Source organism: Ahaetulla prasina, chromosome 1 (genome assembly GCF_028640845.1).
Source record: "Ahaetulla prasina isolate Xishuangbanna chromosome 1, ASM2864084v1, whole genome shotgun sequence".
In the NCBI taxonomy this organism is placed as follows: Eukaryota; Metazoa; Chordata; class Lepidosauria; order Squamata; family Colubridae; genus Ahaetulla; species Ahaetulla prasina.
Window position 1 is genome coordinate 20,386,364 of NC_080539.1, and position 27,530 is coordinate 20,413,893.

The 27,530-nt window shown below is 39.2% G+C and overlaps 1 protein-coding gene across 2 annotated transcripts; it reads right to left on the bottom strand.

Moving 5' to 3' along the window:
- Positions 1-2,826: 2,826 nt before the first annotated feature.
- EIF4H (eukaryotic translation initiation factor 4H) lies at positions 2,827-27,509 on the bottom strand. 2 transcript variants are annotated; one of them, XM_058164334.1, is made up of 7 exons: positions 27,355-27,509; positions 14,483-14,667; positions 12,730-12,794; positions 12,530-12,629; positions 9,270-9,335; positions 6,495-6,644; positions 2,827-4,875 (listed from the first exon to the last, which is right to left on the bottom strand). In XM_058164334.1, the coding sequence occupies exons 1-7, from the start codon at positions 27,411-27,413 to the stop codon at positions 4,739-4,741; spliced, it is 762 nt and encodes a 253-aa protein (XP_058020317.1). In that variant the 5' UTR covers positions 27,414-27,509; the 3' UTR covers positions 2,827-4,738. The 2 variants fall into 2 exon arrangements, with proteins under 2 accessions (XP_058020317.1, XP_058020316.1); XM_058164333.1 differs by having other exon boundaries at positions 9,267-9,335.
- Between the last annotated feature and the right edge of the window lie 21 nt (positions 27,510-27,530).

Consider the following 27,530-nt stretch of genomic DNA (forward strand, 5'->3'; position numbering starts at 1 on the left):
GCCACATTTTTCCCCTGAGGGGAAGAAGGGGGGTTGAGGGGTATGGTAACATTCTTCAAGCGGTCAAGGTCGGATGGTGTTCACATCTGCAGGAGGAGTGGCGGGAAGATATTCGAATGAACTGGGAGAACGTGGGACCATGTGACCAGCAAAGGGGTCAGGGGGGTGGGACTCTTGGGGTTTGTATAACTGGGAAAAGAATCCAGAAGTTCAGTTTTGGAATTTCACTCATCGTGTGCCAGTTTCCTCATGCTAGTAAAGAACTCTGAAAGACAATGGCTTCTGAGTTTTTTTTATGCAGAAGAGGTTTTTCTGGAACCTTGACAGTATTCCAAAACTGAACTTCCGGATTCTTTTCCCAGTTATACAAACCCCAAGAGTCCCACCCCCCTAACCCCTTTGCTGGTCACATGGTCCCACGTTCTCCCAGTTCATTCCCACTTATGCCTCCCATCGACCCGTACGCTCTCAGAGAGGGCCTTCTCAGGGTGCCGTCCGCCAAACAATGTCGGCTGGCGGCCCCCAGGGGTAGGGCCTTCTCTGTGGGAGCTCCGACGCTCTGGAACGAACTCCCCCCTGGCTTACGTCAAGTGCCTGATCTTCGGACCTTTCGTCGTGAGCTAAAAACATATTTATTCACTCAAGCAGGACTGGCATAAATAGTTGATTTTAAATTGGGGTTTTAGTGATTTTAAATTTTTAAAATTATCGGCCGTTTATTAATAGTTTCTTTTAATTTCTTTTAATTGTATATATTCTGTATTTTATTCCGGCTGTACACCGCCCTGAGTCCTTCGGGAGAAGGGCGGTATAAAAATCTAATAAAATAAATAAATAAATAAATTCATTCGAATATCTTCCCGCCACTCCTCCTGCAGATGTGAACACCATCCGACCTTGACCGCTTGAAGAATGTTACCATACCCCTCAACCCCCCTTCTTCCCCTCAGGGGAAAAATGTGGCAGCGTCTGGAACCCTAAGGCTTAGTATGGTTTCCAGGCCTGACATATTATTTATTTAGCATATGATGAGAACATGACAAAGTCAACATATACATAAGCAAAAGTCGCCCATGTTCATAACGTCCCTTAAGCTACAAGTGCTCCCTAGGAGGTGCTCAATGGGTGAAAGGGATCAGATGCAGCCAGACTGCCTTTCTGGGCCTCACAGCCATCACAAACAGAAGAGTATAAAATCTCCATTGTATATGCCACCATCTTTCAGTAATGCCTCATTATATTCTACATCAGACAATCTGTTAACAAAATACATGAAAAGAAATTGGACATCAGGAATGGTTAATATTTTTTTTAAAAAAAACGAATAGGGGAATTTTTCAGTTCTCCAGGTGCCACCACCGACAACCTTTGAGAAAATCGGAGATAGATTTCCGCACTACTTAAAATTTCTCACAAAAATAGCGAAAATCAAGACTTAGAATACAAGATGTTTGGTGCAACAACACATACTTAACCTCTGCTTTATACACAGTCTCATTCACATGCTCACCTCTCCTTCCTTTCCCTTGTCATCCACTTTCCTCCTTAATCAGAATATATTCCAGGTACCCTATTTTTCACATATTACATAGTAGTATCAATATGACAAAATTTGTGTTTCTTATAGAAAAAGTTGTTAGGGAAAATGTGTAAAATTATGTATTAGGAATTGCCCCATACTGAATTTAACCACTGGATCTAATGGCGTCTCTCCTGCCCAAATCTGCTCCTTAACCATCCCACAACCATCCACATCTGTTGAGATTATCTCTCTGCCTTGGATGAAATAGAAATCTTGGAATGTTTTCTTGAAAAATCCAGATTAATCCAACCCTTAATAGGTAGACTGGCTGGCTGCTGTTCTGACCAGTGGTGCTTACGACTTCTTCTTGGGCACTGGTACCTTCAGAATGGACAACAGAACTAGGTTGCTCATTACAAGATCGTTTTGCATTGTTTAGCCTGCCCTTTCATATTGCAGTTGGTTGAACTTTCACAATCCGGCCTTGCACCATAATAATTTGGTGTTGTGTTTTCAGAACTGGGGGCATAAAGGTAGTCCTTGACTTACAACAGTTCATTTAATGACCTTTGAAGCCACAACGGCACTGAAAAAAGAGACTTATGACCATTTTTCACACTTGCAACCATTGCAGCCATCCCCATGGCCACGTGATCAAAATTCAGATGCTTGGCAACTGGTTCGCATTTATGAACATTGCAGTGTCCTAGAGTCATGCAATCATCTTTTGCGATTTTCTGATAAGCAAAGTCTGGGTGGGTTGGGGGAGTCAAATTCTGCAGTGATTCACTTAACAACTCTGGCAAGAAGGTCATAAAATGGGGCAAAATTCACTTAACTGTCTCGCTGAGCAACAGAAATGTTGGGCTCAATTGTGGTCGTAAATCAAGGACTAACTATATGTGGAACCATAGCAGATACAACCATCAATTTGATAGGCTCCAAATAACTCCCCTGAAATTTATACCAGGGGAAAAAACCAAATATAAATAAAAACACAATCCTGTTTTCTCTTCTGAACTGATTTTACTTTAAAACCTTGAATTAGTCTCATAATAAAAATAATTTGCTCCTTTCCCAATGTACAAAAGTAAGAGAGAGGATAAAGAAAGATACACATATGAGGGTATTTTTACAAAAATACCTTGAGTTCAGAAGATAGCAATGGAACAATTGGCACCCTTACACAACCCTCCAAAGCACTCCACTTTACACCCAGTCTGAAAACTGAAGAAATCTGTTGGTAAAAGCCAGCTCTTCCGTCCCAAAATTGCCAACAAACTTCAACACAGACCAGCCTTAAATATTACTTAATGTTTTCTTTATTTAAAAGATCATTCACAAAATACCATATCCATAAATTTACTTTGTCATGAAGCAGAATGTGTTAAGTGTTTGGAAATTTCTCTTTACACATTTAAAAATCAAATGGATCGACTGAGTGAGCCTTGCATGGAGAAATCTTGTTTTTTGCTCTTAAAATCTTGGTTCTTCCTTACTTACAGTGGAAGCGAGATTATTGGGTGGATTTTGTTTAGAACACAACCACACAGTGCATGTCTTAAAGAAAGTTAGTGTTAAACAAATGGTTCTTATTCTCAAAAATATGTTCAAATTACAAGGAGGTCAGGAAAAGAAACATTTGCTCTTTTGTACATCATGAAGATCTTTGCCAATCATCTTATTTATATCCAAATAAAAGCTGCTCTTGGAAGTCTTAATTAATTTTGCAAATTGAAAGACCTGTTGTTGTTTTTTTACAGATTGGACAAGATTTAGCATTTAAAGGAGGGGAAGCCCCAGAAAAGAGAAAGCCTCCAATACCTGCCAGCTTCTATCCTATTATTTGTATCAAAGCTACAAATAAGATATGTTAGCACTGAAATCAGGCACTGCAGGTATTCCCACTCTGCCCAGACTGAGCCACGAATCCTACAAACTGAACAGCTGAGCAGGCGACAAACTTCTCTTCAAGTTTACATCACTGTTTAGTGCTTCTTTCCTTTAGGTTATTTGCTGCATCCAGCTTTTTCCAGCAGAATTTATTCACACAGAGACGCAAGGGGAACGAACATTTGTCAGCCGCTCAGTTTGCTAGGCCTCCGTGCTGTTAAGATGCCAGTTGAAACTGTGTAATGTGGGTGCTCTCCCCTCTGCTTATTGGAGGAGCTAAACAGGAAAAGCACAAAACATACTGAAAGAATCAAAATGCTGGCATGGTGAAGTTAAGACACCATTCATTCAAAACAAAGCGCCTCCAACCTCCCAAAGGGAGAAAAAAAAACTTTATTTAAGAAATTAGTTAGAAAGCCATTAGCAATTCTGTGGAAAAAATAAAATAAAATGCAGAATATATTGGAAGAAAGTCCTGGGTGCTAGAGTCGGTACAAATGTCAACAGCACCAACCTCTAAGCACTAGTGGGAATGACACAGGCCAAGTCAAGAATGCATCAAACTGCATTTTTCATACCAGACTCTGATGCAGACACATAACTTCTGCTCCAAGCAGAGCCCTGCACAGTGCCAGTGGGGCCCAGAGCAGAGGGCATCTCTTGCTCTTGCTGCAATTTACATTTTAAATTATCCCGGAAGAAACTGATTTTGGATCTATTCCAAAGTGCCCAGTGGCTTAAACTCTGTGTTGCAGCAGCATTTTTTTTTTGTTTTCAATGTTTTCACTTGGGCAGGACTCTTTTGAGTCGAGGGTCAGTGGGGATGGCTGAACATGCCGCGGACAAAGAAGCACTGTAGAAGGCAGAGGGGAACAAGGTAAGCAGGACTGGAGTCTGACTCAGATGTCTGGGAAGAAGAGAGAGAGTCAGAAATGAAGAAAATGGGGAAGCAGCACCTTGGATTAAAGAAAGCCACTGTGGAAGAGGTGCTCTATTGGCTGGAAGCCAGCCCTGAGCCTGGAACAAGGGAAGTCTGGGGCTGGGGAACTTAAAGAGAATGCAGGCACTACATACAGCGAAGCCAAAAATGTGCTAAAAACCACTTGTTAACAGCTGACATGCATTCACAAGCTCTGGTTTGTTTTGTTTTGTTTTTTTCCCATTTCGGTTTCAAGGAGGACAAGTGTCAGATGGTAGGAATGGTGGCTGCGGGGTTAATGTTCTGAGCTCAGTGAGACACTCTGGGCTGTCTTGCGTTTCCTCCCACCCCCACCCAGCCCCTCCCTCAATCCCGTTTCCCCCATTCTTGCCCACTGAGTGCCCTCAGTCTTGCTCCTTTACTATTTCCTCCCTTGGCTTGGCTCCACCAAAGATGGCAGAATTGGGATTGGCTACTTGATTGAGGGGCGTAGCGACTGTCCGGGGCTTGAGCTGAAGTCTGGGCCTCTGGGCTCTTTCCTCTGCCAAAAGAAAAAGAGGAGATTAAGCTGAGAGGTGATATGGCTTTTTTCTCAACCTGAGTTATGGATGAACTACAGACCTTATTATGGATTATGGATAACAGTCTTTATTATGGATATTCTGTAACTCTGGAAGGGCTCACATGCAAGGTATTTCCTGCAACAGGGCTCAGTTTGCCTATTCCATTACAAGTGGGATCGGGAGAACATAGCTGCCACCCTACAACCCAACCACTTTCAAAACTAAATTTCCAAACAGTATGAAAGCACAAGGTATCATCCACAGTGGCAATTATCCACGTAATCCATTCTCCTCTCTCTTACAGTTTCTAGCTGTCTAGCTACAACCCATCACAGTCTGGAGGACATCTCGTTAAAGAAAACTTCCCTCATGCCTGATTGCTCAACATGGTGCCTTCCAGATGTACTGGAACAATTCTCAGAACCTTTAGCCAGAATGAGAATCTAGAGAATGATCCAAAATATCTGGAGGACTCCAGGCTGGGAAAGGCAGCATTACTTGGGTTACAACCCTCCCTGAATGACAAAGTTATATGTTTGCATCACTAGAGGGCACTACTGCAGTTGCAACAGGACAGATCTGCTCAGGAAGAAGACAATATGAGGAGCATCCAGATTTTAGGGGAATTGACTTTTTTCCTCCCTCTATAAATCATCAGAAGTGATTCCAGAATTTCCCTCCATCTACTACAATAGATCTGGGGTGCACAAAAAGTGAATCTAGGGATAATAATGCAATCAGAGTCACACTGAGAATGAGATGGACAGTACCTAAAGTTGTTAAAAATCAATTATCTAATCTAATCCAGGGGTGTCAAACTCACGTTGTCACGTGACGTATCAGGACTACCCCCCCGCTTCCCTAAACCTGGCGTGGGCATGGCCAACATGTGATGCATCCGGACTGTGGGCTGAGAGTTTGACAGACCTGATCTTATCTTACCTTTCCATCCATCCTCCACCCCTCCCCTTATGGCTTCTACCATAAGTCAACTATTAGAAGGGTCACACAGCATGGCCCAAGGTACACAAATCTACAATGGAAACCATAAGAAGTCTCATATCAACTTTTCTGACTAACTAATTTTACTAAAAGACATAGTTTTTGTGAGCTACAGCTTCACCACATTAGAGATCTGAACTAAACTAGCATACATCAAAAGGTCTCAGGCAATGTCAGAAAATTTCCCTCAGTCTAGCCAGCTGCTTGTGACTTTTCGCTATCAAAGATTACTGCGGAAATCCTCCTGTAATATCTAAAACCTGTAATGGAAGTTGGATGTGGGATTCACATTGAGCTTCCTTTTAAATACTGAAACTGGTGTTCATGCAATGCACAGTTCTGTACTGTATTACAGCACCTAAGTAATGTAGGCTACAAAACTGGGTTGAGAATTGGCTATCTCATTTTGCCATAATACAGGGCAAGAAACCTGTGGTGCTCCAGAGGTGCTATAAAACCCAGCATCTGGCACCACTAGCCCATATTATCTGGGGTGACACCAGCGGGGGTGTTACAATTTAGAGTTTAGGAACATCTGAATAATTGTTGGTTCTTTATCTGGGACAGGGACAGGGGAGAAAGGAAGACAGCCTACCTTCTGTTGGCTCTCGGAAATCCATAGAAGACCCACGCATTGGGGGGCCATCCCTGAAACGACCTGTGCCCCCCATGGGTGGGGCACCTCCTCGTCGATCTCCAGGACGTGTTCTTCCTCTGCCTCCTAGGAAGTCATCATCTCTGAAACCTATCGAAGAGAATATAACATTTAGTATCTCTGCCCCAGGGAAAACCTTGCTCATGAAGGATTTTTCCAGGCCAGCCAAACATCCTGAAGAGCAGCATTCTAAAAGCCAGGCAGTTTTTAACTCCCTAAGACACAGACATTTATTAACAACCCACCTGAACGAGAGAGTGGATCAAGGCCTATATAAGTTTCTATCAGTTTGGCGAGGGGATGTCCATAATACAAGCAGAGAATGAACATCTCCCCCCCCTTCAATTCTTCCACTTTTGGCAGCACCTCCATTATTTGTTCTATAAGGTTCCATCACTGCTTATCTTTTGCTATGAGAGATGTGACTTTTACGGCACCAAGACAATTGTACAATTACATGATTGTCGATGTATTAGTGTTTCTCAGTACCAATCTGCTAAATTTCCTGATAAAAGAAAGGATGTGCTTAGAATACAGATGTTGTGAGGTTGAATATAACAAGGGGAGCAGAAGTCCACATTTCGCACCAGCAATACAAACTGAAGGTTATGATTTCTGACTGCAACAATCGAACTAGGATCCTTGCCTTCTGATAAATTTCAAGGTTGAATTTTCTGAAGTAAAGCTTCCTTTCTGGTAACAGTCTATTTCTTGGTGCTATTGTTTAGATGCATTTTTAACTGAAGAAATGTCCTGTGAAGTACTAATGGCCAGCCCCTATTCTAGGGGCTCTAAATATTAATTAGGATGCAAGGTTAACCTACCACCACCAACACACTGATGATGTTGAAAATCTCAATCTGACTTGAAGAAGAATTAGAATTAATATAAGCGATGATAAAAAAAAAAGAAAATAAATAGGGAAGGGCAAAAAAACAAGTTCATCAGGATGGAGAGAATGAAACATCAGAACACACAATCTGTATTTTCAGCCTCTTATTGCTCTGCAGTGTAGCCCATTATCTAGATTCCTGCCAACCTCCTCCACAAACACAACATGTTAGCGTAAGAACGAGGCTTACAGCCTTAAATCCCCATCTGTAAAATGGGAACAATTTAGAGTTCGCATTATATGAAAACATTTCCCCAAGTTTATTTTAGATAGTGATATAAAGGTACACAACTCCTCCTTGAGGACGTTTCTGCTTGGCTCACGGAGCATACCCAGCTGAAGCAGTTCTGTACAGCAGACTTAAATAAATCTACGATGCCTGGGCCTTCCTTCCCTGTTGATAACATGTATTGCTAGAGGAAAAAAACAGTGATCTTACCCCATTTTGTTAAAATTGTAAGAATTGTATGCCACCCAGAGTCACTTGGCTGAGATGGACAGCTATAGAAATTGAATAAATAAGTAAAGACCAGCTGGATGAGAAGGTGAGCATGCTTTCAAAGGGGAATGGCCAAAGAAGCTACCTTTGGTTATCTTTAGTTAAAGGACTGGGAACTGCTGATATATCCTAAGGAAAGGAAGACAGACAAACCACTTGTTCTGCTGATGGTAAAATGGAATAATTTAGAGCTTTTGTTGCTTTCATGGTGTGGAGACAATAACTTGGTCCTTAACATCAGTAAGACCAAAGAGCTTATAGTGGACTATTGAAGGAACAAATCAGACACCCAGCCCTTGCTTATCAATGGAGACCGAGTGGAGCAAGTGGCCAGTGTTAAGTTTCTGGGTGTTATCATAAAAGAGGACCTGATTGCAGCACTGGTCAAAAGGGCCCAGCAGAGATTATACTACCTGAGACTTCTCAGGAAACAACAACTGAATGAAAAACTGCTGGTGGCCTTCTACTGCTGCACCATAGAGAGTATTTTAACTTACTGCACCTGTGTATGGGTTGCCAATTGCACAGTGGCAGATAGGACGGCGCTCCAGAGGGTCAACATCATTGCCCAGAGGATCATTGGTTGCCCTCTCCCCTCTTTGGAAAAGCTTTATAGCTCCCGCTGCCTTAAGAAAGTTCAAAACATTCTTAAAGATCCATCTCATGCTGGGCACCTTTTTTTAAAACTATTACCATCTGGCAGGAGGTACAGGATAATAAAAACAAGGACAAATAGGCTGAAAAACAGCTTCTATCCCAGAACAGTAATTATAATGAATTCTACTATATAGTGCAATATTAATGCAATATCAGGGGCTCTCAATTCAATTGCATAGAATGTGAAGGATGTGTGTTCGTGATTTGTTTTTATAGTCATAATTTACACTGAAGATGGCACTTAATTTCATTGTACGAGGTGCAATGACAATAAAGTAAACTAACTTTATAATCCAAATCAAGCTAGGTGTTCTTTTGAAAACAATTCAAGACTGAAGAAACCATTCTTACATTCATCAAACCCAATGTATTCATATACTTAGCCTTCAAGGATTCCAGCTCCAATATTCTTAGATCTCTGTACCTAGCTATATACACCAAATGTTTCCGCAAAAGTTGAATACATACAAGAGGGATGATTGCCATAATCTTAAAAAACGGAAGTGATATTTTAAATTCCACCCTATTGGCCTTAACATCTGAAGACAAATAGAAGGTAACAGGATGTCGGGGGGGAAAAGTCAAGAGATGTGAAAAAAAATGCAATAATATTTTTTTTAAAAAAGAGAGAACGAGAACTTTTAAAAAGAGAGAGAAATACTGCTACCAGCACTGAAGTCATCTCTGGAATCCCATCCACCGCCTCTCAATTCCCGCAGACCTCCGCCCATGCCTAAAAAGAAATTGCAAGCATGGGTCAATGGGGAAGGCGGGAAGTTCTAGAAGGTTCTGCATCCAATGGTCAGAAATCGCCCTATTTTAAATCAGTGCAATCCTTGCGCTTATTTAAATCTGGCAACTGTATTCTGCAGGACAATGTGGCTAGATCAGAAGTGGAACTGATATCTGAAAATCTGGGAAAGGATTGTCAAAGAAGGGTGAATATCCAGGTGTAATTCAAGCCTCAATTAAGAAAATGTGTGATGAGCTAGCATCCCCAAAAAATCAAAGTTTAAAGAAAGTTTATCTCATGTTTGTGAGTTAAGCTGCAACTATTTACATACAATCATTAAATACACTACATTATGAAGACGGAAAACAAGGCCTTTTTCTGCAAAACTCACATAGCCAGTTAATCAGCTGCTGTTGTGGTGTTGTGGAGTATTAAGTCTCAACATCAATGTATCTACTTAAGTTATGAAGTAGGGTATTAGCAAGTCCAAGAAATGAGCACATTGCCAAATAAACCCCTTCCCTTTTATTTTACAGTGCTGCCAACCACAAATAGTTCAGCACTGCACGGAATCCATGATTCCAAGAACATGGGAATGCAACTGATCACTTAGTACAGAGGAGAGCCTTGGAATTCATGTTGCTGCTGCCTTTTTACTACCAGACAACAGACTTGCAATCCTGTTAGAAAAGCCCAACCTTGTAAATTTTCCCATCTGGCAGAACCCATATGGATTTGATTAATATGTGGAGTCTTTTGAATCTGGATGGGTAGGATTGCAGCTCTTTAGAACAAGGCAAGAAAACCTTCAGATGGTTTTTGCTTAAGCAAAATCAACCCTCTTAGATTTTCAGGGGAAATTTATTTATTTCTTCCCTTAAAAACTTCCCCTGGGTTAAACTATTTTAGAGTTATACAAAACAACAGAGTTGGAAGGGACTTTGGAGATCTTCTAGCCAACTAATCATTTAATTTATACGTTTCCCACTTCACAGTGGTGCAGAAAAATGCCACTATTTTTTGGCAGTTGTGCTAGAGGCGATTCCAGAGGGTACATGCTGCCCTGGGATCTCAGTCTGCCTCGGAACAAAAGAGACAGGGGCATTAGCAGACTATTTTGGAACAGCTCGCCAATTGTTCAAGGAACTTCAGAGGTTAATTTGTTCACTCAGAGATTATTTACCTGCTCATTTCTATTTTAGAATCTCAATATATGCCATATCTTCGAAAGTAATTATCATGGATATATAACTGACACTTGTATGTACTAGCTATTACACCCAAGAAATGCTTTTGAATATCAATCAGCAAATCTAAAAGTTCTATTAAACAGTAACATACTTATATTTGCCTTCTAGCCAAAGAAAGCACATAAAGAAAGAGGAAGAAACATTAAATTCTCTTTTGTGGAGGTAAAATATTGGTAAATCTACATAAAGATCTTCAAAGATCTGGATGTAGAACAAATCAAAAACCTGCTTTTTTTTACAGGTTTCCAGGCTAATTCCAGTAACACATGAGCTTGAACAGACAACCAGGCTACCGATTCATAGCACTGTCCACTTCAAAGTGATTCCAAAAAGATGCTTCAGGATATGCAGGTTGTGAACATAGTACACAAGAATTTGTGTCTTTTACCAGCATGCCTGCAGTGCCTTTTCGGAACTCAAAGCACAGCACAAAGTCCAAAGAATCACAGATTAGAAAGGGCCCTCAGAAGCTACTCGGTCCAATTCTAGACATAGGAAATTAATCGTGCCTACATGTCTAGGGTAATGTCTGCACATGTACAATAAACCTACAATTTCAGGAACAGAATGTTCCATAAAACTTGGGATATATTGTTTCTTCTCTGAATTTTGCATCCAAATTGGCATGGACTGGAGGAAAAAGAATTTTCCATACTTTTAGAAAGTTCTGTTACTGGAATTATCGCTTTTGCTTAAGAACCTCCAACAATTTCTAGCAAGCTTTTCCTCTGTTCAACTTACAATATATATTTTTTCTTCCTAATGTTTAGCTAGAATTACATTTAAAGTAATTGAAGGCTATTAATTAGAATTCCACTTATGACTGGTCAGTTAGTGGCCTTTTGAAGTTGTTAACAGACCTATCGGGAAGGGAGAGGAGGGCTACTTGTGACCCAGATTTGAGGTTCTAATGGTTGTCCCCTCCATGTGGTCACATGACCAAACTCAGCACCTGGGCCAGATTGACTGTTTTGCCACATCCCACAGTCACATGATGATGTTTTACAATGGTTTAAAAAAAAAATTCCAGTTCTCAGCAAATCCGTGCCCATAGTGAGACTTGGCCAAGGACTATCTGAATCCGGTATTCTATCACTGATCCGACAGAGCTTTGCAATATCACATTCTGTAACTTGCCTCCTTTATCACTACTGGGTCAAAGGTAACAGTGAACTTAATAATTTTAGCTTAATTAATTTACACTATGTTCACTTTGTCACTTCTTTCAGTCTGCTTGGAAGTTCCTCCCTTGAAGTTCTTATCAGCAATGAAATATTCCTAGATTCCAGGATGTTCATCATCCTCTAAACCATTGCTGAGGGGAAGCACTGTATTTTTTTTAAAAAACAACTGCTCATGTATTCCAAGATTTCCATATAAGGACACCCAGTTGTCTTGTGAAGGGTAGGGATTGTTGAAATTTCATGAGATTATTTTTTTGTAGGGCATCCAGTTGCTAATATTTCCTTAATGGTTTTTTTTTTAAATTTGAATTTATATCCCGCCCTTCTCCGAAGACTCAGGGCGGCTTACACTGTGTTAAGCAATAGTTTTCATCCATTTGTATATTATATACAAAGTCAACTTTTATTGCCCCCAACAATCTGGGTCCTCATTTTACCTACCTTATAAAGGATGGAAGGCTGAGTCAACCTTGGGCCTGGTGGGACTTGAACTTGCAGTAATTGCAAGCAGCTGTGTTAATAACAGACAGACTTAGTCTGCTGAGCCACCAGAGGTCCTCTGGTGGTATGGTATGAAATTATCTGGCTCTGAGGCTGCAGTTTAGATCATTTCCTGTATTCTATCTTCCATAAAAGCCAGAAGATTGCCAGTGTGCACTGCTGACACTTAATGCTACAGATAAAGACATGCCTGCTTAAGGTGGCATTAATACAATAATTCCAATTTGCAGTGCGTAAGAACAGCCATGCAGGACGTCACCTCTGTCATCTGGACCGCCACCTTTTCTGAAACCGAAGCCACCTTTGTCTTGTTTCCTGCCTTCAGCTATGTCCACTCGGAGCGACCGCTCGCCAAAAAGCTGTTGGGTTGAATAAAAAAAGAAATTGTTCCTAAAATAGGTTACAGATAAAAATGGCTACATCTTTTCAAACTACATTTCACAAGAGTATTATACTTACTGCTCCATCAAACATCAGAGCTTCTTTAAGTGACTCAACCTCATCAAACTCTACATAACAAAATCCTGAAATGTAACAAATAAATAAATATAAATATATGTGAGAGCCAGTCTGGTGTGGCAAAGGTGCCAGGCTAGAAACTTTAAGACTGTGAGTTGTTGTCCCCTCTTAGGCACAAAGCTAAGTGAGTAAATTTGGATCAGTCACTCCCCAGTGTAGAAAGAAGGCTATGATTAACTACTTTGGAAATGTTGTCAAGAAAGCTCCGTGGAATTATCCAGGCAGTCACCAGAACTCAAGACTGACTCAAAAGGGTGCAAATGAATGTATCTACACATAAATAAAATCAGGAAAACCACTCCCATTCTGGCACTGGAAACTAGGTGTGCACGTATGATTATTGGTTTACCATTCTCATAAAACTGATTTGGCTCCTTGAGTTCTGTCACCTAATGATTCAACTTCCTGATTTGAATACAAATTATAGAAAAAAAGAAACATGAAAATACTTGTTCTAGAGGGATACAAAATGTTTTATATTTGGAATGTTTCAAGCTCAGTTTTGGTAAAGCTTATAGGAAACAATGATAGGATACATTTATTAAGACCAAAAGAGCTGTTTTGTATTTGAAACAGCTATTTTAAGATAAAAAAATTCTGCATACTTTAAATTTGTTCCTTCATAAATTTTTCTTACAGGTAAGATGAGAAGCCCTTTGCTAAGTCTTCTTACATAAATAAGATAAGCAGCTACTACTGTATGCGTTTAAAAGTGGGGAATTTATGTATTGGGGTAAAACTGTTAGGCTGTTTATGTTCTCTATGGCTTGTTTATTTTCTTGCAGATGTTTTATTGTGTCCCCACAACAATCTTGTGATGTAGGTTGGGCTGAGTGACATCTAAATGATCTAAAGTCACCAGTGAGCTTCTGTGCCTACAGGTAGACAAAGAACCCATGTCTCCTTGCTCTTAGTCCAACACCTTCACCAAAATACATAACCTTTTATTAGCAAGTATAGATGGCTGGACATGCAGGAAAACTTAGTTTATGTTGCTTATTCCTATTAAGGTTTTCAGCTGGTCATACCTTTACTTTACATGAGCCCTTCTCTTGGGTCTCCTTCACTCCTGCAGCAGGCATTTTCTGTGATCAATCAGCATCCTTGTCTTCAACGGGTTATTTTGGGAAGAGCTAAAGTGCTGCATGAGGTTCTCTCCCTAAAGATCATCAACTATGCTACCAGCATTAAAGTTTCCCCTGGAGATGCTGGCTGATAGATCACACACACACCCTTGGTCCAACTCGAGTTATGTAGCTACCTCAATGTACATTTGTCTGTATCATTCGATTATGAAATATTTAAAATAAGTACAAAGGTTGGCATAATTCTAATGCTATGGTAGTGGCCCCCAGAATCCCTTTAAAGATACAGACAATTGCTTTCTTTAATTTGGCAAAAATTAGTTAATTAATTTTTAGTAACTAGTTAGTAACTAAAAAAATAAGTACATGGGAGTGATTTTATTTTCTGTATCTAAACATTAAAACTACATTATAATTTACATTATTATTAACTTAGATTTTGACTCCTCCCCCCCGTTGGCTCTTTGGAATGTGCTGATTTACCACAGAAAAACAATAAATGGTCCTCAGCCCAAACACATATACACATGCACACGAAGGCACACTCAATCTCACACCTTTGCTCTACAAAGAAACAGCTACCATAACCCGAAAACTTTATGACCTACCTTTAAATTTATCTGTCTCTTTGTCTCTGACTAGTCGCACACTTCTTATCTTGAGATTATTAAAGATGTTATCAATATCTCCTTGAACTGTGTTGAAGGGGAGGTTACCAACATATGCTGTAAAGGGGGGCTCTGTTGGAAGTTCTTTCTGTTTACGTGCACCAATGGCGGAACTGCCACGAGACCTGTTGACAAGGGTAGGATTATAATTCATACCTGAGTGCTCCCTGTGGGAGTAGCAGCTATGGCACACTTAGAAAACTCAAGATATGGAGAAGCACTTTTGCATCTTGAAACCAGGTAGAGGTAATCTATGGCTTGCAGATCCCCAAGCATCTCATTAACCATTTCTAAAGTCTAAAAATGTACATCAGTATAAAGCCAGGCCACTTATTTTGGTAAGGTTTTAAAGAGCAAAGTTACTACCTTAATGTTGTGGCTCCGACCCCCGAGTCGACCCCCGAGTCTGCCCTCATGGAGAAGAGTGACTCCGAGAGTGAGAGAGAGGAGCCAGCAGGGCCTCCCTCGCCAGGACCCTCCTCGCTGGCACCACCCCAAGTTCCAGCTGCAGGCCAGAGGGAGGAGCTGACAAGGCCTCCCTCTCCCAGACACACCTCCTCCTCCCTGGCAATGCCCTAAGTCCCAGCTGCTGCTGATCAATCCTGGATCGACTTGAGGCAGCGACGTAAAGATAAGCGTGCGCAACAGAGGAAAAGGTGTGGCAGGCTCAGAGAGTGCTGAGTCACGGAGCCACACCCTATAGGGGATAAAAGCGGGTGGAGCTGCCGTTGGGCTTTGTGACGGAAAACTATCCAGCATGTGTTGCAGCTCGGTCACTCGGGAGTTAAAGGCCTTTCTTTCCTGTAAACTTGGCAACGGGACTGGGACTGGGACACGAGTGCTTTTATCTCTGTCCGAGATTAAGATTTCAGAACTTGGCAGGCCTCTGCACGGTTGCTGCCAAGTCTTGTGCATCCTACAGAAGAATCAGGTCTGTGTCAATAAAAGGACTGTGAAACTGGCGTTTCTCCGTGACGTGGAAGGGGGCACAGAACACTTAAACTTTGCAGGGGGTTACAGCACACATGCACCGCTCAAAACACTTCCCCCGAATCATACAATTTTCAATGTTTCCCCCTTACTTTAGGAATAAAATCACCACAGAGGCTTAAGGCATCCTTTTTACCACTTAACCTCCCATTCCAAAAATGGGAAATTTAAGCTTAACAATTTCAGCTTTGACTATTTGGCAGTATCATGACACCAGCCAATCAGATAGAAATCAATGAGGAAAAAGTAGCTTCCCTACCCTTGCCATAAATAGGGATCCCCAAACCCTTCAGGCTCATCAGCCCCTTCACCAAATTTCAGGTTGCTCATTGACCCACACTATATGCAAATGAGTTACTAAATATTATTTTAACTAATAGTACTACAAATAATATCATCAATCCCTTGGATAGCCCCACTGATCCTTAGGAATCAATATTGACCACTTACAACAGGGGCATCAAACTCATGGTGTCACATTGTCATCATGTGATGCACGACTTTTTCCCCCTTTGCTAAAATGGGGCTGGGGGGGGGGGCAGTGCATGATGCATCTGGCCCGCGGGCCACGAGTTTGACACCCCTGGCTCACAAAAACCCTGCTTTAAAACAAAGGCAATTTTTATAAACTATTCCTGTAAAATACCAACATCTGGTTGTGTTTCTTATATATTCATTGGCCAAGGTTAATGTGAAAAATTAAGGTTTTGAGATATGCATCTTCTTCTCACCCTTGGAATTAAATATAGCCTTAACAATATCACCTTCTTGCTTACAGCTGTGATCGATGCAAATGATAGCGCTGTGTTCAACATTTTCAAAAATATAACTATTCACTGAGCAGCGTATGGAGCAATAGTTCTCTAGCAACTACAGTAAAATGCAGCCTCAGAGATTTTCTGAGGATGATTAAATGCCTTGATAGAACACCTGTAATTCCTGCAAAGTTTCTCAAATAAATTTCCTGAACTTCCAATAAAGATCAGCAACTGTGAACAGTTCATAAGTTTCTACTTGCTATATTAGTCAGAGAAAAAGGCACAGCACATTTCAGAGTGCACTATGGAGTGATTTATGGGAAGGATTATATTTACAGATGCATTTATTTCCAGGACCTTAGAGCAGAGAAAGGACCTCCACACCAGCTCACATTCATGTACAAACATATAACCCCCCACCCCGCACCCTTAGTAAGGCCACTTGTCTCAGGTTTAAGAACTTGAGCAGTTATTTCTAACACCAAGTGTAATCATGGAAAGAAAAGAAAACTCAGAATCTACAACAAAATTCCTGCAATGGATGAGCAACATATCCCTATGTTTTGAAAGTATCCTTCAATGCATAGTGCTTAACTCAGTATGTAGCTATACCTCTATGTATATTTACTGAATTAACTCACAGTTAAGCATGGAAAGGACTGATACTAAAATATATTTCCAATTTTGGCAGGCATGAAAAGAAGTCTGACAAATCTAGCACATCCAGAAAATGTTGTCAATGAACAGTCTCTAAATGGCTGAAATCCTGCAAAAAACTGACACAGCTTTTAAGTTTAGTTTAGAGTAATGTAGTTTAGAGAAAAGGTCTCCAAATGCCGTTATTAATAATGACATAAGAATTCTTTAAGAATTATCTTGGAGGATGACTTGAGTAAGACTAAAAGTAGCTCATCTGAAGAAAACGGTAGAGGGAAGACATTCTAGGAGTTTGGGCTGCATTTCTTCCAAGGGCTATTCCAGTTCTAAAATTTAAAGTAAAGTATTCGTTTCCTATTAATTTTTCATGCAGGAAAAAGAAAAGAAAAGAAAAAACCTGAGAAAATAGAGCTAGTGATAAACAATGCCACTGTGGACATAAAATGCCTTGAAGTGCCCTCAACATGCAAAATGCTTTATGCATTTTCAACTAAGTTGATTCAAGAGTGGATTAAAAACATATGGGATACTCAACAAAATGGGACTGATATAAATACTGTGGTAGCGCAGTGGTTAGAATGCAGTACTGCAGGCTAATTCTGTTGACTGCCAGCAGTTCAATTCCCACTGGCTCAAAGCTCAAGGCCTTCCATCCTTCCGAGGTGGGTAAAATGAGGACCCAGGTTGTTCAGGGCAACATACTGACTCTGTAAACCACTTAGAGAGGGCAATAAAGCTCTGTGAAGTGGTATATACTATGTTTTCCCCAAAATAAGACCCTGTCTTATATTTTTTGAACCCTGAAATAAGCGCTTGGCCTTATTGCCATGCGTTCAAAAGCCCGATTGAGCTTATTATCAGGAGATGTCTTATTTTGGGGGAAACAGGGTAAGTCTTATTGCTATAGAATAATTTTATTCTGAAACAAAGTGACAGCATTCATTTTATTAACTAATCTAATAAGCTATGAGTTAGGAATGAAGAGTGCAGAAATCCATCATTGTGAAGGGTATTTGAAATGACAAGGTAGACTGACCATCTGGTTCTGTCAGTTGGGAGTTCATGACCAAGTTGCTGACAGGCAAGCAGTTAAAACATGACATGCTAGCTACATGTTATTTTATATATATTTTAACACAGAAATAGTCAAAGCTACTGGTACCTTTCCATATGGTTTGGATTAGATCACCAAGGATTTCTGATTCACCAAATAAAAGAAATATAAGAACTTTTGTCAAGGCCACTTCTGTGCTAATTGTTCATCATCTAGATTTAAAGTTTAGGCGGCTCTATTTGAATAGTGAACAGGCTGAACATTCCTCAAAATATAAAAGAAAGACATATTAACATGGCTGCCTTTGATCATGTCGGTGTTGCTCTGCTAGGCAGTTTTTGAACTATATCTGAATTACTATAAACAGAACCCTATCATATATAACCTGAAAGATATGCACTTGTATATGTACATCCCTTCTCCAGTCTCTATATAATGTAATGATTGACTGCTATTATTTCATAAGCCATCATTTTGTTTCTGTTAAAAGTACAAATATGGTATTCCTTACTTGCCTCGTTACACAAAGGATAGCTGCCTGCAGTCTTTAAAAAAAAAATAAAAAGGTTCTAGAACAATAGATGACCAAATCTCAAACATAATTACAGGATAATGTTCCTATGATATATTCTGCCATTGCAAATGCTACTTAAGTTTTAAAGAAATACTACTACATGAGAACAAAATTAGTGTTTTGTAAGAATAATGTTGGATGAAGGCAAAAAAGGAAACTTCTCCAGCTAGGACCTGAACATACACTAATAAAACACAACAATAAAACTAATAAATCATTTGATTATTCCTAATATTGTGCATCCTAAGTTTCTTCTCACCTGCATTAACATGATTAAGTTGTCTAGAAAATCACATAGGATTTCATGTATGAAGTAAAAGCACCTGAGAAAACTTCCTTGCAATCTTAACTGTGGGTTATTTGTAATGATAGCCACCAATAGGGCCCTTTTAGTGTTGGCATACTGATTATAGAATTGCCTCACAGAAACAATAAATGGTGCCCATATCATTTCGTTTCCAACCAAGTTTGAGATATGCTTGTTCAATGGAGTAAACATTTTTTTCGGGTCAAAATTATCTTCAAATGTATACTGATTAAAAAGAAGCAAAGATAATAGAATAGAATAGAATAGAATAGAATTTTATTGGCCAAGTGTGATTGGACACACAAGGAATTTGTCTTGGTGCATATGCTCTCAGTGTACATAAAAGAAAAGATACGTTCATCAAACCCTCTCCAAATCTCATCCCAATACTCATACAAGTAGTCCTTGCTTAATAGCTTGAACTGGGACCATAATTTCCATCACTAGTCATTAGTTGAAACATGAAAGAACTGCACCACTTAGTGACAGCAATTCTGGTAGTCCAGGTTGTTATGCTTTTTTTTCCCTGCCACACTTGCCTCCACTTCAACTCCCCCTCTGCCCCGTAGCTTCCTCCTTTCTCTGCCCTTTTGGCCGCTCTATCCTTTGTTGCCTCATATTCTGTCTACACCACTGCTGCCCCAAATGATCTTCACCATCTTCTTCCTCCATTGCTGATGTGCACCCAGAACTGACAGATCCCTCATGAAGGGCTAGACAATGGGAAAAAGACAGCAAAGATCAGCTGGGGACAGCAGGGGTATAGGATGGCACAGGACAGAGATGAGGTGAAGATAAGCAGGTGGAAAAAGTTGAAACATTCACTGGTCCTTAAGCAAGAGCTTCTTGTATGCCCTATCTTCTAGTAGTTCACGATCTCCCAAAGAAATAAGATGGCTGAAATATACTTACAATTCCCAATACAATCTTGGCACCAATAATAAAAATATTATGAGTACAGTTGGCTATATGAATTCGAGCGTTAATAAAAATGAGTTAATTATAACTAATTTTGAAATCCTCCTATAAAAATAAAGGGAACTTAACTGTGCAATAACAACAGGGTACTGTGGATGTTGAAGAGAAATATGGAATAGGTACTGCAGCTCATTAAATTTTGCCTATAATGGCAAATGTTCACCTACCCAGTCATCTGAGGAACAAATGACCCATCTTAAATTATTATATTCAGGGTGCTTTATGCAAAGATCTAGCTCTCTTTGAAATCTATAATGGTAAAAAGATAGAAGAGAAAAAGAAAATAACCAGCACAAAGTGCATGGACTCATATATGGTGGTGATAGATACCCTGTTGCAAGATGGGAAGAATCAGATTATGGTAGATCATCCTAGCGAAAATCTATATATGTGGTCACCAAGCACTTTCCAAAAAGGTCTTTGGCACTTATTTAGATACTAATTAGATACTAATTTCATGGTACATAAACAATCAGTGTTTGATTTACTAGGTTTTATCAAGCTGATCCAATTCCTTACTCATCATTTGACAAATTCATGAACTGAAAGTAAACTCAAAAAACGAACAATTATTTCTACTCCATTATTCAACAAAAGCAACATTCTGAAATTGTGTTAAATCCTTGGAATCAAATATAAGCCTGCCATCCTATTCTCAAAAGAAACCTTTTTCACTTGTTTCATCTTCTTTCCTTCTTCTGCTCAATCATTATAAATGACCAGGTGCTGTGGGAGAAGAATTTTTGAGAAATCATGATCAATGATTGCACTGAGGGAGGTCAACCAATCTCATTGTACATATGTTGTGCACTGACAGTGAAGATTTGAATAAAAACAATACTGATTTAGACTTTAAATGATCTGGCTAGTTGGCAAAAATTGGGAGAAAATTATAGGTAGCAAACATCTAGGTGGTAAAGAAGATATGCATAACATCTCATATGTATCAAGTATTTGATCTAAATAAGTGCCAAAGACCTTTTTGGAAAGCAACAGGGAATGAGGAAAAAGAATCTCAGACTTACCAAATTCACAGAAATATGAACTATTACTTAATTTCTTAAACTACTTCTACACTACGAAAAATACTCTTTATTTACCAGCAATCTTTAATTTTACTTTTCATATACAAAATTCAGGGAACAACAATTCTGATTCCAAATCCTTTGTTACAATCCCCATTCTTATTTATTTTATATATGAAATTTATTGCTTTATCCTAGGGACTCACAATTTTCTTTAATCTCTTGATATCAAATTTATAGATATGCTTTGCTTCTTAGCCAATAAAATAGTTATAATTTATTTTATTCAATTTATATGGCTGCCCATCTCAAACAAGTGACTCAGAGTAGTTAACCATAATTTAAAAAAAAAAAATCAGCAGAAAACATCAAAATGAACAAAATAAATTGACAATTAGCTGTCGGGATAAAAAAATAAACATCAATTCAATTATTTCAAATGTTCCAATCAACAATTCAATCTCCATGCTGGGGACATTGCCACATCTTCTAAGCCTTGTGAAAGATCAATATAGTTGGGCCAATCTGATTTCTGGAGAGATAATGCATAAGACAGGTGCCATGGCAGAAAAGGCTTTCTTCCTGGGTTTTGATAGGTGGCACCTTTTAATGGGCAGGTCTAGTAACATAACTTTCCTGTCTGCCTTGATGAATAGACGTGAACAAAGAGAAGTTGGCCTGCAAATAATCTGGCCCCATGCCATGGAAAGCTTCATAAGTGACCACCAGCAACTTGAACTGAACCAGGAAACATTGCCAACCAATGCAGCTCACAGAGCAGTGATGTAACATAGATTAAGAAGCACCTGAAATTGCTTATGCTGCTGCATTATAAACCAGCTATAGTTTCTAGTTGGTCTTCCAGGGCAACCTTGGGTAGAGTACATTGCAATAATTCACCAGGAGATAACTAAAGCATGGTGACTATGAGAGGAAACTCTTGATCGAGGAAAAATGCAACTGGAGTAAAAGCCCTCCTGGTCATAGCTGCCACTGTTCTTTAAACAGCAGTTGTCCCAAAGTTGCCTTTCAAGAGGTAACTGGACTTTTTCTTTGAAAAAGCACCTTTGGGACAACCATGACCTGGAAGATTGAGAATCTCCATAGACCAGGGGTCTGCAAACTTGGCTCTTTTAAGACTTGTGGACTTCAACTCCCAGAGTTCCTCAGTCAGCAAAGCTGCCATAGACATTTAGTTATGCACTTTAGGATGAACAACCTTCGAATAGTGTGAGAGTATGATCGGATTTCCAGAAAAACTGCAGACTACAGGAACCATTTATGCTTCAGTTTGAGATGAAGACAGCATAGACTCATTCCCAACAGCCTTGCATCTGTGTTCAACAGTGAAGGGACACAGGACAGAAAATATCCTGCAGAAAAGCACAGCTCCACAACAGTCCTTCAGCAATTCCAAGAAGGCTCCACACCTATTTGCAATACTCAGGTGACCCCAAGGACACAGATAAACCTCCAAGTGGCCTCAACTAAAACAATGCAAATGACCAGATGACACCAAGTAATATAAATCCTTCCATTCCCCACAATCCAGTCAGAGCTGAAGAAGTTTCTTAAATGAGAAGTGAAAAGTCTTCAAAGAAAAAAAAGGAAATTCAATTGCCTCCTGAAAAAGCACGTTTGGGACAACCATGACCTGGATGACTTGAGAATCACCATAGACATTAAGTTGCATGGGGAGTTGCAAAGCCCCAAATTGCACGCTGGACTAATGACCAACCTATAAAGATGTAGAAAACTAAAAGGACTAGCTCTGAAGTTACCTTTAATATCATCTCTATCATCCATCCAACATGTTAAAACAAATGCTAAATGATTTTGGAAGATACATAGTTACTTAAAACTACAGCTAGTTCTTGGGTTACAATCATTCATTCAGTGATCATACAGTGAGCAGAGGACTACTTGTAAACAATAACAAAAATTACTATTCCTACCAGAGGAAATGGCACTTCCTAGCTGTTTTGTTACTGACGCCAGGTTTATCCTACTCCTTTTTGCTTTCTATACATGCAAATATAATCCTGAATCTTTTCTTAGTCAAAGAATAGTGATTTGCCTTGTGCTACAGATTAATAAATTCCTGGTTAAAAGTATTTCCTTCCCAAAGAATTAATCTTGAGACTAAAATACAGAGGAATACTTAACTCCTTATAATGAATCACTGAAGTAAGATGAGTCTTCAACACTTACGGTAATATTTTTTGGATCAAACACACATGATGCCCAAGCTTACACTGAAATCATATGCCAAAAGTAAAACTACCAGGAAAATTCAAGGTAAGCTGATTTTCTTTTTTTAAAAAAAACCACTATTAAATTATTGCTTAAGGGTAAGTAATTTAATCAAATCTAAGGGGTTTTAGGCTCATTTCTTACTATTAATGCATCTCAATACTTTTGTTAGATTATCATTCAGTTTTAGGAAAATTTCATGTTTTAGGAAAAAAATTAACTAATTCTAATTGATTTATAATGCACTATATTTACCTTCAGAGTAGTAGCAAATATATTTAATGGTTTTACCAAGCAAAAATGTCTGTTTAGTAGGAAATCTTCCTGATCAATAGAATTCCCAAGAACAAGGTTAAATCTATGCAAATTGCTAAATTTACAGAGATATGACCTTGTTCTTAGAAATTCTATTTATCTTTAAACCTTCTTTTACAAAAGACAAAATTAGTCCAAGTGCATTTCCAAAAGGTTCATCTTATCTTGTCATACTTACATATCCAAAATTATGCAAACTGTAGAAAAGCAGTTAAGGAAAGTCACTTTTGTTCAGCTGATATCCATAATCAATGCTTACCTGATGTGCCTTATACACACCTTAAGTACATTGCTACTACATTCAAGTTTCTTATGTTCTACTAAAATATGTATTCCTTACAACAAATCACATACTCACCACTGTTCTAGCATCTGGACATTTTAAAATTTCCCTATCTCTAATAAGCATTCTATTAAAGTACAAAGTTCATATATTTTGCACTCATTTTTAACATATAGGTATAACTTGCAAGTGTTCATTCTTATTTATTTAATTTCTATGCTGCCCATCTCACTGATATAGCAAATCTGGGCAGTTTACAATATAAATTAAAACAATTAAAATTAGAAAAAAAAATAGAAAAATGCAAGCTTAAAAATCAAAATGATAGGCAGTCTGGGGGTGAGCAACTTCTCTATTTTCTCTAATTTTTTCAGTAAAACACAAACATCTGAGTCTTTGATTAGTTGATTTTCAGATCCATACTCCTCATGCATCATGAATGTATTTAACATTCATTTCAATTAATTCAGTTTCGTACCCAACAATACAGCATCATCTGCATATAAACTTGCATATTCACATCCTAACAGACACACCTTTAATGACATAACAAGTATTCTTATACATGTATTCATAAAGATGTTAGACAGGGAGACACCATACATCTTTTTCTTATGTTCTGCTCAATGTCGAACCATTCCCATTTACTCTTACACTCTTCGTTGCTCTTGCATGCAGCAACCAATGTTCAATTTCATATTCATGCAAAATATTGCAAATTCAACCTATTCATTTAATTATTTGTATTAGTTCTTGCTACCACTGGAAGACCTGAAAGAACAAGTTGGGGACAGACTGTTATAGAGAATATCTGTGTGACTGTGAAGAGATGACACCAACTTGATGGCACATAAACATTTCATCTTGCTATCTTTCCCTTTGTATAGTGGAACAACAGCATCATTTTTCATATTATCAGGCACAGATGTAGTCCTCACTTAACTTAAGTTTCATGTCCAGTTTATAAGCAAAGCTCATCCGTTTCTCCAATTACATCACCAATTTTAGTATTTTTCAACATTCTTATACTATTTATGACTTTCATTTCATTATTCTTTTTTAGGTATCTATAGAATTTATTTCAACACCACTCTTCCACATATCACTATCATTCCTATAGAAATCTCCAAAATACACTTCCAGCATTCTCAGACATCACTTTCATCTTCCATCCAATTCACTCTACTCTGAGCTCCTTCTTTCACTCTATTAAAAAAAAATCCCATCAAAATTTATTTACATTTTCTCCACCAAGCTTAAACTTAACTGTTTTTGGCTGACTATGACTACCATTTTCTGAGTTATCATTTTCTCTCTGTACAAATTGTATATTTCTCCAATTTTGTAGAAATCCTATTAGCATAACTCCAATCATTTTTATGATGTTCTGGAATATGATTCTTTCACTCAGGCAGCTTCCACATGGCCTTTCCTTTGATTCAATCTCTATTGAGCTGGGAGGTTACTTTCAAATACTTTTTCATATAGGACTTAACTTTGACATTGGCATTCTTCCCTTACCTCCTTCCTTTCATTTCTTTTTCTTCCAGGTACTTTTTCCCCAGGTTCCACTTTTGATGCTATTAATATATGGTCTATAACACATTCAAATCATCTCATCTCTCTTGTATTTTCTGTGATTCTCTGGCTGTTCCATCCCAAATAAAGCCATCATGCTTTTTTTAACCCAATTCTAGATATGTTTTGCATGTACAGATTTAATAAAAGTAGACCATGTATTTTAATAAAAAACCTTTAACTCTAGTTACTTATCAAATAGTAAATATTCTCATTTAGTCTTGGATCATTTTCTAAACTTTCTCTAATCTATTCATGTCACCTAGCAGAATAATTTTACCTTTTGAATTGCATTAATTCCAGATGGCATACCATTTTTCAAAAACCTTTTGATGGTCAATTATTATAGTATCATTGGACACTAGAATGTAATATTCAGCTGTCTCTAATGTATGAATTTTTAATTTCAAATGCACTATCTATATAGCACCAATTGACACTTCCTTATATTTTTCATTTAAAATCAAATCTACAGGTTAATTTTGTTCTGTATATTAATCAATTATGTACCACAAATTCAAATAGTTTTCAGTAACTTCCCACTTTTCTCTTAAGTTTCATACACACAAACATAACTGTTTTTTTTCATTTGTTAATACATCTTTTACTACTCTTACATTCCAATCTTTATATATCAGTCATCATCAAATGGGTTTACAGATGTTGACCTCTGCATGTTATGGCATATTATTTCCCACCATTATTATTCTTATAAATAATTCAAGATGGCTAAGGTGCCTAATATTCCTTCCTCTTATTTTCTCCACAATAATTACCATCAGATGGGTTGGGATATGATTGAAGGACTGGCTCTATGTCACCAATAGTAGACTTTCATGCCTATGGCAGGACTAGAATTTACAATCTCCTGTTTTATGGCCTGGTGCCTTAATTTTGTAACATCAGAAGCATCTTCCATTATGCACTTTGATTTTCTTCAGATTCACAATCAAAAGTGAGTTACATACATCACTATACTAATAACCCTTCTCACTCAAAGGCCCCAAATAGCTTCTCCTGCCCTCTTCACTTGTTCAGCTTCCCATCACATTCCTCTGAATTACTTGAAGGATGAAGTCCCATTCTTTGAGCAAAAGGCTGACTATCCATTCATACTTCCTAATTAAGGAATGGGGCTTAAAAGAAGAAATGAACGGCCATTCACTTCCTAACACTATTCACTATTGAAAAAAACGAGCCTTTCTTTTTCATGCCAACCTTCCAATGTTCAACACCACACCAAGATGTTTTAAATGAACTTCTCTCCACAAGCATCCTCAGTGGCTCAGACACTCAGACACTTGTCGATCATAACAGTTCGGCGATTTGAAACCCTAGTATAGGGTCTCCTGCGTGAGCAGGGGGTTGGACTAGATGACCTCCAAGGTCCCTTCCAATTCTTGTTACTGTTACTTATTTAGCCTTCAAGAACCATCCACCCAAATTGTTGCTCTCCAGGTATGCTGCTTTTTAATTGCCACGATTTCCCTAAAGCACAAGACACCTTAGCTGGCGATTAGGAGAGTTGAAGGCATACACAACTAGAGGCGTTGGGGTTAGTTAAGATTAAGACTGCCTTACAGACACGCTTGCTAATTTACCTTTTTTGTCAGGCGACGACTCATCCACAATGAAAGCTACTGTTAAGACTATGTGTTAAGACTATCGCCATCGTTCTCCTTCTGGACATTACCAAGTTTTTCCTTCTCAAGACCCTCTTCCAACCCCCTTGTTCGTCAACTTTAAAAGCCAAAGGGTTTCCCCGCTTGCCTCGTATTTTTAACCTCCCAGTCTTTTGCAGAGGTTACTCATTCCTAATCAAAACACACACTAGTCTTCGCAACAAATCCGCTCGGCCTTGTCCCTCTTCTCCTCACATCACAATCCCGTCTCCCCGCGTCGCTCCCTCCCCATCGGGGGGCGAGGTCGCCCATGTCTCCCCTCAGCCTCGGTGCCCGAGGGGAGTACATCTCCTCATCCTTTGGCCGGAAGAACGGCCGTCTCCTACGTTTCCCGGTTGCCCGCCCCAGTCCCTCTCACCCGCGGCCGCCCCCGAAGCTACTATAGGCCTGGTCGTCATAAGCATCGAAATCCGCCATTGCTGCCGCCTCAGCCTCCCACGAGCGCGAGCGCGCGCTGCAGGACCCCGCGCCGTTTATATAGCGGGCCAAACGGAGGGGCTGCCCGTCGGGCCGCCTGAAGTCGATCGTCTTCCT